General features: G+C 43.6%; 1 protein-coding gene across 1 annotated transcript in view; it reads right to left on the bottom strand.

The window, feature by feature from the left end:
* Positions 1–12033, bottom strand: part of LOC117884128 — a 189630-nt gene that overhangs the window by 120239 nt on the left and 57358 nt on the right. Inside the window, exon 13 of the mRNA XM_034784275.1 lies at positions 4179–4323. Coding sequence (XP_034640166.1) covers positions 4179–4323 — 145 coding nt within the window. The remainder of the gene's footprint in view (positions 1–4178; positions 4324–12033) is intronic.

Here is a 12033-nt window from a genome sequence, read left to right as displayed (position 1 = left end):
GCCAGATTCTTCACTTATTTACACCTGTGCAAATCCAGAGTCACTGTCCCAACCGCACTGGGGTTAACTCCAGTTTACACTAGTGTAACAGAAATCAAAGTCTAGACCACTAGCTAATCTCATCACTGGCAGTTATTTAAAACATCCCATTTTAATGCTTCCTCGTAAAAGCCAGAGTTTGTTCTATGTTTCAGTGATGGTATTTACGAACTTTCCAATTGCTGTAGTTAACTAACTAGTATTTAAAGATAACCAACCTCACTATTTGCAGTATTCAATGTTTTTTTTTTAATAATAAGTACAGAATAGCACAAGGAAATGCACTGGATTGGAGGTAAAATAGACATGCTGCTCAGTACCAACAGCGTAGCTCCAAAAATTTAGAATTATTCTGGATTTATATTATGTAACAGAGCAGAAGCTGGCCCTCTGGCACCAAATAAACCCATAATGAAGAGGTCACTCTGTTATGTAATTACATTAAAAACTATATTAAAACAGCATTAAGGCTGCCCATGCTAACTTAATTCAGCCCCCTTGTAAGTATGCATTATGATCGGTTTTCCCCAACATCATATAGGAAGTCTATGGAAAAATCTGGAATGGAACCTTGCTCTCCTGTGTTTCAATCCAGTGCCTTAAACACAAGAGAATGGTCTCTTCTTGGAACTGTTGCTCCATTTTACTGTCCACCCTGTACTGTCTTATACAAAGATCTTGTACAACAAATAGTCATATAATTAAAGACTGCATATAATGCAGAAGGGGGTTGCAACAAGATTGCATGGGCAACCCAACACAGGCATTTCCTAAATTGTGAGTGCCTGGACTTTGCAACCCTAACATTCGTTTAATGAAGTTTTTGGCATGTAATTTCTTAAGTTATTTTAAAAAAGCAAATGTTAAAAAAATTATATCATGTGGACTTATACCAGTGATTCTCAAACTTTTGTACTGGTGGCCCCTTTCACATAGCAAGTCTCTGAGTGCGACCCCCTTATAAATTAAAATCACTTTTTTATATATTTAACACCATTATAAATGCTGGAGGCAAAGCGGGGTTTAGACCGGAGGCTGACAGCTCATGACCCCCCACATAATAACCTCACGACCCCCTGAATGGTCCCAACCCCCAGTTTGAGAACCCCTGAGTTATACTGACCTCTTACATGGGTCTTTGGCAGAGTCAGAACCCACAGCTTTTAAATCTGTAGCACAAAGCTTGATTACTTAAGCTACAAGTTACTGGCAGCAGTAGTAGGCTTTTATCTTCCAGGTGGACCACCTGCTATATGGCACATACTTTGCCAGTGGCTTCCACAAATGTTTGATAGAAAACGAGAATTTGGGGAATCAAGAATCTTGTGTTCTATCCTGGTTCTAACGTACAGTCTAGTTCAGGGATCGGCAACCTTTGGCCCGCGGTCCACCAGGGTAAGCCCCCTGGCGGGCCGGGCCGGTTTGTCTACAGTGCAATTAAAAACCCACGGCTGGCCCTTGCCAGCTGACTTGGACTAGCAGGGTTCAGGCTGTTTAACTGCAATGTAGACTTCTGGGTTTGGGGACCCTCCCATCTCACTGGGTCCTAGAGCCTGGACTCCTGCCTAAGTGTGGAAGTCTACACTGCAATTAAATAGCCCTGCAGCCTGAGCTACGTGAGTCCGAGTCAGCCGGCACGGGCCAGCCACGGGTGTCTAATTGCAGAGTAGACATACCCGGAGAGTCTGGACAGTATGCTTAGTGCAGATGGAATGTACAGAGATTTTTAACTCCAAGCCTCTAACAAGCTCTACTAAGCATGAGCAAATGGTGATCTTTCAAATCTTAAAACTTGACCAAAACTAGAGGTATTTTCATGGGGACAGCAGGAGGTCTCTTTATCCACTGGAGCATCCCCTTTGCCAAATTTCAAGTCCCTACTTCAAGGAATGGAGGCACTAGAACACGTCAAAAATGATTTGAAAAAAAAAATAACATTGGCCACATGATCAATTATTCCCTAACCTCATTCTCGGAAATGGCAGATCCATTTTGGTGAAACTTAAAAAAAAAAAAAGTTAGGCTGGGATGGAGAGCAAGCACAGAAAATTCTGGAGTAAACAGTTAAAGTCTGGCAAAATTATAGCAATTGAAAACAGAGATTTGCAATGGAAAGTGTTAGGCAACCTTAAATACAGACATCACTACCAGCTCCACTTACGGTACCACCTAAATAAACTCACGTAATGAGTACTTTTCTCAAGGTTTACAATTCCACATGCAGTTCTGTTTCCATCGTACAAGACAACTGGCAATGAAAGCTCTTTACATAAAGTAAATAAATCTGAGGCTGTTATATTTTTGGAACCCAATTCTCTAACAGGAGACTGCCAATTGCTTGCTGCACTGGCTGCAGAGATGAGTTCCCATGCTCCAGCTTCACATATAGAGTTGCAGTATTTATATGATTGTTTGGAGGGGTTGTAATGCAGCTTGATTTTTCATGTGTTTTTATTCTGAACAAGGATCCTGAAAACCAATGTGTGCTTTATGCCCTGAAAGGCATCTATTACCCATGAATCTATTATATAGCTAGTGTAAATTCCACATGCTCAGAAGCCCAACAGAAAAATCAAGACAGTTTCTAGATTTTAGGGTTCTTGCCTTCAATCATTGGTGCAACCGGACAACAGTTTTCAATTTCTGTGCAGATCTGGCTCATAAATCAAAACTAATACAGATTTTGTCTTTTCCAGGTTACAGAGAAGAGGATCACTATCCGTGCTGATTCTGGACAGGGTTAAAAGCACTGGATCAAATTATAATTATTCCTTGTTGATTATGGTGAAGTTGTTTATAGAAAATCCCTCCTTCATCCCAAATCCTGGATCATCTTAAACATGTGCTGCTTTTGTATAGGAAGCTGATGAGATTCTTCACTTCTATGTAACCCAGATGCTTATCATTTTCACACTAGTTGAAATGGCTTCCCCTCTGGAAAATCTACCACATAAACAAAGGCAGTGTTTCAAACCAAGCACAATGGATTTTCTATGCAGCGTCAGTTTTCAATTCAGCATCTAATATCAGCAATCTGACTCACGTCAGGCGGCAATCAGTCATGGGTTGATCTGGAATTACTGAAACAGGCAGTATGAAGTAAGGAAAAAGACTGCAATACCGTTGCCTAGAAACTATGCATCTGAGCATATTCCAAATATTTAAAAATATCTCTCTGACTGTTTTACGTAATATCCCTTCTAATCCAGCATGTTCCCCTTCCCACACTTTTCTTCTTCTCTGGATTATTAATGTTTTGTTGTTGCTGTTGTTTGCTCCTAGTTGTTTGCCAAAGTTGTCAAACTTTAGTCTCCAGAGCGTTTCCAGGTGGTCTGAAGAGCTGCTTCTGTCATAACGATGAAGCATCTCTCAGTAAGTCTTGCTGCTATTTGCAGACGAGTCCAAAACACTTAAGGTTTCCATAGAATGTATGATCAACTAAATTAAAATTAATACACCCCTCTCTGTACTCTTCAGAATTGTGTTTGTCTGGTGTAAATTCAACCATGATTAAAGATACAGATGACACCAAAACTGATGGACAACAAATGCAAAGGAGGACACCACTAGACAACACAGTGTCCCAGAGAGAGAAGTGGAGGTGAAGCTGTAGGCAATAAGAGGGGATCCAATATTAATAAATGTGTAGTACTATACCCAGTGAACAACTAATATAAAATGGGGAGATGGGGGACATTTTAAAGGGGCACTGTGAAATACTTTGTAAACAGCTTTTATAATACCTATTACCTGAAATAATTTTCAGAAGCTTGGAAATTTATTTATTTTTTTGCTTCTTTTTTCCTTCTCCATTCAGCAAACTTTATAATTAGCCATTTGTGTTTGTAATGTAATAAAACTCAAGCATGGCCTGTTGTTCCTCTCTCAGGCTCTTTGATGATGTCAGTATGTGTTCATTAAATGCTGCCAGCCAGGAGAGATCACACCTGATTTTCTTTTGTGCACCACACCAAATTGTTGACAATTAAAAAAAAATTAAAACCCCCAATTCTAACAGTTTTAAAGTAGGTAACGTGGAGCTCAAACCTCAGGCACCTCTAATAGGAAGCAAATAAAAAATCAAGTCTAGAAAATAACATATTTAGGTATTTTTAACATTTCAGTAGCTGTCTGCTGACCTTGGCTGGATGTCTCCTCCTGCAAAGTCTGTTGTACTTGGTTAAACAGCTCATCACTCGGACATTTCATTGCTATATAATATGAAGCAATTCTTATTTCCACGTCATCATCGGCTGCTTGATATAAACGGACTAATACAGTACGCTTGAAAAAAAAAAGATTAAGGTACTTACTCCCCTAAAAGAGCTGAGGTGCATTAATTTCTAGGTATAAGCGGCTAGCCCTTGCAACAAGCATTATGAGGAAAGTAAGTTGTTTTATACAATATCAATACACACACATATATGTACAGCACAGCATCCTGTTCACAAAGTCCCAGGATGCTATACTATTACACAGATTGGGATGGATCCATTGAGCTATAGGGGAGCATTACTATTAACATAAATGAGTTCAGGACTGGACCCCAATACAGTTATCATCAATACAGTTTTAAGTAGCAGAATTTACTTGTCCAGGACCAAATCCTCGGTTCCTTATTCAGAGCCGGATCCTGCTAACACATCTGTGTCTGAGTAATTTTTCTTCACATGGGTAGGTCTTCTTCCATATCTTACAGGTGGAAGGAAGTCATTTTGTACACCCAGTGTTTAGTTCATACAATGTCATTTATTCTTTTCTACTTAATGGTACTCCACGTGACAATTTGTTTTTACCAATGAGAATACAGTAATGAGTGGTATAACCATATAACCCAGTTATACCCTTGAACTGCACACAATATCTCCATTATTTTTAGTGATTACTGGATAGCTCAATAGATTTCAATGAGCCTCTGTATTTGTCACAATGACAGGATCAGGCTTTGTGTCAGTATTGGAAATAAATCAGTTAAACAAATGAGGAGGAAATGCTTTGTCTTTTGTAGTATACCTCAGAGTGAGAGTCCTCTCAAGTGTGGGAGGAAATTCCAGGTCTATCTAGCAAGACATGCTATAGGCTAGTTTTGCCTCAGTAAGGCCTGGTGGGCATGGCTTTACATTTTCCTGTGTCTATCAAATGTTGTGTCAACCATTTACTTCTCTCTAGCCAGCTAAGAATGGGAATGTCTCAGGTGTAACTAGGCTTATCCATTGCATAAAACTTCCAATATTTCACATTGCACAAAAGGAGGTTGAGGAGGAGGTTGAAAAAACACCACCACATGAGCCCCTCAGGGGCTTCACCGAGGCAAGGAAAGCCAGGCAGCTCAAGTTACCACCTTTTATCAATTCGCCAACAGTTACCACAGTGGGATGCTGAAGTTATCTAAGCATAGCGCTACAGTGATACCTGCAATATTACAATGTGGTAATTGTACTGCACTTTCATTATGTTAAAAGGGACCTTTTGCCTGCGAAAAGATCACATTTGTCAAGAAAAACATCTGAATGCTTTTTTTGCTTCTCCAGCAAGAACACAGTCCTTCCCAACCTCCCCTGCAGCAGAGAGAGTTCTGCTGGGAGATGCTTTTATACTCGGTTCTTATTTGTTTGCACACTCCAGAATTATTTCATACAGGGGCACCATTTTAGATTTTGGGGGAGGGGGACAACTTTAGCCATGATTCCAAGAGCTACTTAGGCACCTGAAAATTTTGGGTTTTTGGGTTTTTTTTTTTTTCAGATAATAACTTAGAAATTAGCTCATAGGGCACTGTATCTAATTCCTATATATAAAAAAAGGATTAAATAAATATTAGACCCACTCAGCTCTAATACTAACATGTTCTCACATCATGTATCAAGTCACTTAAGGGACAGTGGTTAGGTTTAACATTTTAATGTATATTCTTTGTTACTAACTCTTGAATACAACAATTGAAACAATTATAGAAAAATCTAGATTACTTTCTATCACTTTTTTGAAGTTCATCAAGCCTGGAATAGATCATTTAACTTTGGAAACATCCCCTACTAGGGCAAGGCCCCATGAGTTTATATTGTACCTGCCTGGGGCTTTAGAGGTGTTACCTCACTACAGATAATAGACTAGAAACTAACTTTAAACAGGAGTGAAACTGACACTTTCAAGTCACTTTCACAGTGTTGCCAGGGCCAGTGCTACCATTAAGGCAAAGTAGGCAGTTGCCTAGGGCGCCAAGATTTGGGGGCGCCAAAAAGCGGTGCCCCCAATTTTTTTTTTACAGTGTTCCTGAGCACAGTCGCCGCTCCACTTCTCTTGCCTCCCAGGCTTGCAGCGCCAATCAGCTGTTTGGCGCCACAAGCCTGGGAGGGGAGGAGAATTAGAGTGGGGGCGGCGTGCTCGGGGAGGAGGCGGAGCAGAGGTGAGCTGGGGTGGGGAGCGGCCGCACGGCTCCCCGGGGGGGCGCTGCCGTGGGGGGGGGGGGGCCCCGGCGGGGGGGGGGGGGGGGGGGGGCTGCCTCGGGGCTGGGGGGGGGCGCAAGGTGGAAGTTTCGCCTAGGGTGCGAAACTTCCTTGCACCGCCCCTGAGTGTTGCCAATCTCAAATGTTCAAAAACCATGAATCAGGCTCACCAAAAATCATGAGATTGGTTTTTAAATCATGAGATGATTTAAAAATAACAGATTTGGGGTTCTTTTTATTTGCCTTCTGCTTTTAGAGCCTGCTTTTGAAGCTTTCTGCACAACCACAGCGACTAGAACTTCTTTTTCTTTAAGAATGAAGGCTGAAATAATCACATATCCACTTGACTCTAGGAGCTGGGGCTTTAAGGAAAACAATTATCATGAGACTCATGACAAAATCATGAGAGGTTTCAGAGTGGTAGCTGTGTTAGTCTGTATCAGCAAAAAGAACGAGGAGTAGTTAGTATGGCAACACCCATTTTTTCATGTTCTCTGTGTGTATATATATATCTTCCTACTCTATTTTCCACTGTATGCATCTGATGAAGTGGATTTTAGCCCACAAAAGCTTATGCCCAAATAAATTTGTTAGTTTCTAAGGTGCCACAAGTACTCCAAAATCATGAGAGTTGGCAACACAGCTTTTACTTCTGTTTAAAGGCTAGTTACTTTCCAGAAGGCTCTTCAACTCAATCACTGTAGTGTTGTGTTTCATTTCTCACAGGAGAATATTTAAAGCCAAACACCAAGAAAATTCTATATTTTAAAGTTGAGAAAAGAACTCAGACTTCTGAGGAATATCACGGCCACTGCAGGCAGGAAAGGAAAATAAACAGGCACGGGAGCTCTGGGCAGCTCTTCCTCTAGAAAGAAGGTTGGAGGGTCCAAGCTTCTCATCCTTAATCTAGTAAAACTTCTATTGCCATCAGTTCCTCCATTCATAGATATAAACATCACCGTGAACATGTGATAACATGTGTGGTCAATAACTATACACTTCACACCTAAATATCTGAGCCATCTTATCCAGAGTTACACCGCTTATATGCACTGGCTTAGGGACTGGATTTTCTGGCATATTCTCAATAGTGCTGAGCACACAGATGGTGCACAGTGAATAATGCAAATCATGCCAATAATCGTTGACTTTATGGACTCTGTGGATGCAGTTTCTGTTCTTCGTTCTGCAATTGGCCTGAATACAGCTGAAACCCTAAGAATTTGAGGCATAAACACATCTGATACTCATATAGCACTTTCTCATTCCTTCCTTTTCTCAAACTCAGAACAAAAAATGACTGAACAAAATGGTTTCCAGTTAACATGTAAAATTACACAGCAGCCATTGCTGTTAGGGTGACCAGACGTCCCGATTTTAGGGGACTTGTCCCACGTCCCAACCTTACATTGGTCAGGATGCACCTTGTCCCGACATTGGGGGGACCGCAGCAAGCTTGCGCCGCCGGCGCCACTCACCTCTTCCTCCTGGGCCCTGGGACAGCGCCGGCACAGCAGTACCAGCCCGCTGGCCGGCAGGAGCCTGCAGAGTGCAGCCCTGCCCCAGGCACACAGAGGCGGCAAAAAGGTCTCCACTCCACTGCGTACTGCAGCGAAGCAGGGCTTGTAGACACCGGCAGCGGGCAGTGGGCAGAGAGTCCCCCCCACACTCCCCTCAACCCAACCCGCCCCGACCCACGCGAGCGACGCGACCCTAGGAACCAGAGGCTGGGACCTGCCTGCTGGATGCTTCCTGGGAGCCGCTCCAGCAGGTAAGCACTGCTGGGACTCACCTGGCCCCCGGCAGGTCCCTCTGTGGGGGCTCCTGGCCAAGCAGGTGTGAAACCTGGCGGCCAAAGGGGGGACTCCCAGGGAGGGTTCGGGGCGAAGCTGCAGAGAAGGGAGCGGGGCGGGCTCGGGGAGGGGAGACCAGCACCAAGCCACTTGCCTTTCTCCCTGTCTGCACTGCAACAGATTTGGGTTTATCTTTATATTAAGGGGTAAATTCACATGCAAAATTTTCATTGAATTCAATAGGTGTTCCATGCATATAATAACGCCTGGAGATGGCCCATAATTTACACACTGGTTTTTTTGCTCTTCTCTGGACTTTCTCCATAATCTTTAACATATTTATCCTCACTACTCCCCTCTGAGGCAGGGAAGTGCTAATATCCCCATTTTACAGATCGCCTCTCTGTGCATCAGTTCCCTAAGGCCCAGATCCTCAAAGGTATTTAGGCGCTTAACTCCCATTAAAATCAATAGTAGTTAGGTGCTTATTTACCTTTGAGGATCTGAGCCTTAAGTGGCTTACCCAAGGTCTGTGATGGAGCAGGGAAGCTGGGTCTCCCAAGTCCTGTGCTAGCACCTTAACCACTGCACCCTCATCTCTCTTTTATGTTTCATCCTAATCTGTGTCTCTCCATACTTTCATTGTCTGTCATTAATGTAATATTCTTCTAAACAAGATTGTAGTAGCACAGTGCACTGAAGTAACTGCCACCTCTTTTTTTAACAACACACTCTCCAATAATGATTTCTACAGGCGCCATGTCACTCTTCTCATTGAATGAAATGTTGCTCAGATTGATGAAAGGCCAACAGATATGTAATCTATTAATTTACAATACTTGGCTATGAAGGGCTAGATTGTGCCTTTATAACTCAGTCCTGAGTAGATACATAGAGCTGAAACACCCCTATGGGAGCTCAGCAAGAGATTTCACCATGGGGTGACACAATCCAACTGTGAACTTCCAGATAAGCCTGCTACCCCTAGTCCTGTGCTTAGCCTGCTCTAGTCCTCCTTCTTCTCTTCCTTTGAGGAGATTTATCTTCCTGGGGTGTGCCCAGAGGGATCAGTCTCCGTGGTCCCTCAAATGCAGTGACTATGGCTGGCCATTGGCAGGGCTTCATTGGGGAAAGGTTTTGTGCCTCCACCAGCATCCCCCCACAAGGGCAAGTTGCAATCTGCTCTTAAGCAAAGCTGTTAATTGGACAAACTTGTGTTCAGTTACTGGTAACAGTTGAAGGCCTGATCCTGCAAATGCACATGTGAGTAACTTTACTCCTGTGAGTAGTCCCACTGAAAGTCAGTGGATCCACTCATGGTACTAAGCACTCTGCCCCTAGGCTTTAGTCACTATAATGTCCTAAGTGGGCCATAAGCCTGAGCCTTCCAGAAAGTCACTGTAGGCTTTAGTGGCGAAAGGACTAGCTATTCTGTCTGTTTTTAGAACTAGAGGTCACCAAATTAAATTAATAGGCAGCAGGTTTAAAACAAACAAAAGGAAGTATTTCTTCACACAATCAATCTGTGGAACTCTTTGCCATAGGATGTTGTGAAGGTGAAGTCTAAAGAAAGGAAAGAATGAGACCAGCAGAATAAGGACAGTGCACTTCAAAAAAAAGCAGACTTCAACAAACTCAGAATTTGTAGGGAAGAAAATGGGATGGGAGGAAATCTTAAGAGAAGTAGGAGTTCAGGAGAGTTGAGAGTTTCTCAAGGAGACAGTATTAAAGGCACAATGGCAAACTATCCTGATGCACACAATGCACAGTAAACCTGTGGAACTCTTTGCCAGAGGATGTTGTGAAGGTCAAGACTATAACAGGGTTCAAAAAAGAACTAGATAAATTCATGCAGGATAGGTCCATCAATGGCTATTAGTCAGGATGGGCAAGGATGGTGTCTCTAGACTCTGTTTGCCAGAAGCTGGGAATGGGCAACAGGGGATGGATCACTTGATGATTACCTGTTCTATTCATTCCCTCTGAAGAACCTGGCATTGGCCACTGTTGGAAGACAGGATACTGGGCTAGATGGACCTTTGGTCTGACCCAGTATAGTCATTCTTATGTTCTTTTCTCTGGCATAGCCCTGGTCTACATTTAAAATTTAGTTGGACTTAGATCTCTTAGAGGTGTGAATTTTTCACACCACATAGGGCTGTAATTAAGCCAACCTAGACCCTGGTGTAGACACGGCTAGGTCGACAGAAGAATTCTTCCAGTAACCTAGCTGCCACCACACTGGGAGGTGGTTTACTAGAGTGATGGAAAGCCCCCTTCCATTGATGTAGAAAGTGTCTACACTATGGTGCTGCAGCAGCAGAGCTGCAGCTATGTAGCTGTAGCACCACTCCCGGCAGTGCTTACTTGAGGTGGCTCCCAGGAAGCAGCTGGCAGGTCCCTGAGGTAAGTTTCAGAGGCTGCATCCTCCTCCCCAGCAGGGTGTGTGCAGACCGGTCCACCTTGCTCATGGCAGAGCCAAGAAAGGAGGCACCTGCCTCTGCACATGCTGGTTCTACGCAGGGCAGGCTGGGGCTGAGCACTGCTAGGCTGCTGCCCAGTTCACTTACCCACATTAGCAAGCAGGGATTGCATCTGGCAGCATACATCTGTTTAATGTACAATCGGGAAACCATTGTCCCGATATTCAGGTAAAATTTTGCATTTGGTAGCTTCCTAGGGCCCCCTCTCGCAGCTTCCTAAGGCCCCCTCTCATGGCTCTGTGCACTTGTGTCTGTCATTCCCCCCATCCCTCCCGCTCGCCCAATGTGTCTTGATATTTCACTCTTGCGATCTGGTCACCCTAATTGTTGTACAACCCAGCATGGGGCAGAACTTGCCAACCCTTGGGAATTAAGTGATCTCCTCTCATCTGACTCTCTTTACATGCTGTCAACCACCACATTCATCCCAACCTTCTGACCGTTTGCTGGAGTCTCAGAGAATTGGCCGCCTTGGTTTTGCTCCCATCTATCAGAGTCCTCTTTTTTTGCAGCATATGCGGGGAGGGAGAGCGAGAGAGAGACTGGTCTCATCTGCTGGATAGGGAGCTAGTCCTGAAAGACCTAGGTTCTACTCCCCCCATGGACTTCCTGTTTGACCCCAGGCCAGTGCTTTAAGGACAGAATTTCAAAGATTTTTAGGCACCCTAAAGATGCAGCTAGATACCTAGTGGGGGCTACAAAGCACCAACCTGCTAAGTGCATTTGAAAATCTCACTAGGTGCCTAAATACCTTTGAAAATCTGGCTCTTAGTCTGTGTGTGCCTCAGTGCCCCATCTGTACAATGGGGATAACAGCACTGCTCTACCTCACAGAGGAGCTGGGAGGAGAAATAGGTTAGACATTGTGAGATGCAGCCTCAGATACTATGGTGATGGGGCCACATAAGTATCACAGGTAGAGTGGGAACTTCTCTATACACTGGTAGCCCTTCCCTGGGTTTGACCCCTTCTTTTCACCTACGCCTCCAAATCTCCCCCTTTTCTGAATGCAACCTTGGCTCAGTGCTTTGCTGTATTTTTTCTGATTCTCTCTCCTCCCCCAACTTCTCTCTAAAATAACCCCTCCTACCTCTCCCCCCTCCAAGGAGGGATTCCTCTTTTACAGACTAAACTTCCATATCCTTAATTTAATCACCAGCCCTTTCTTATCTTAATCACTCTGCCTCTGTTTGTAAACAAAATACTGACTCCCTGCCCCAGAGGCACCTCTCCTCTGCAGAACTCACACTAATGCTGCAGATTTCACACTAA

The sequence above is a fragment of the Trachemys scripta genome, chromosome 10, assembly GCF_013100865.1.
Source record: "Trachemys scripta elegans isolate TJP31775 chromosome 10, CAS_Tse_1.0, whole genome shotgun sequence".
Classification (NCBI taxonomy): domain Eukaryota; kingdom Metazoa; phylum Chordata; order Testudines; family Emydidae; genus Trachemys; species Trachemys scripta.
This window is presented reverse-complemented; position numbering and strand designations above follow the sequence as displayed.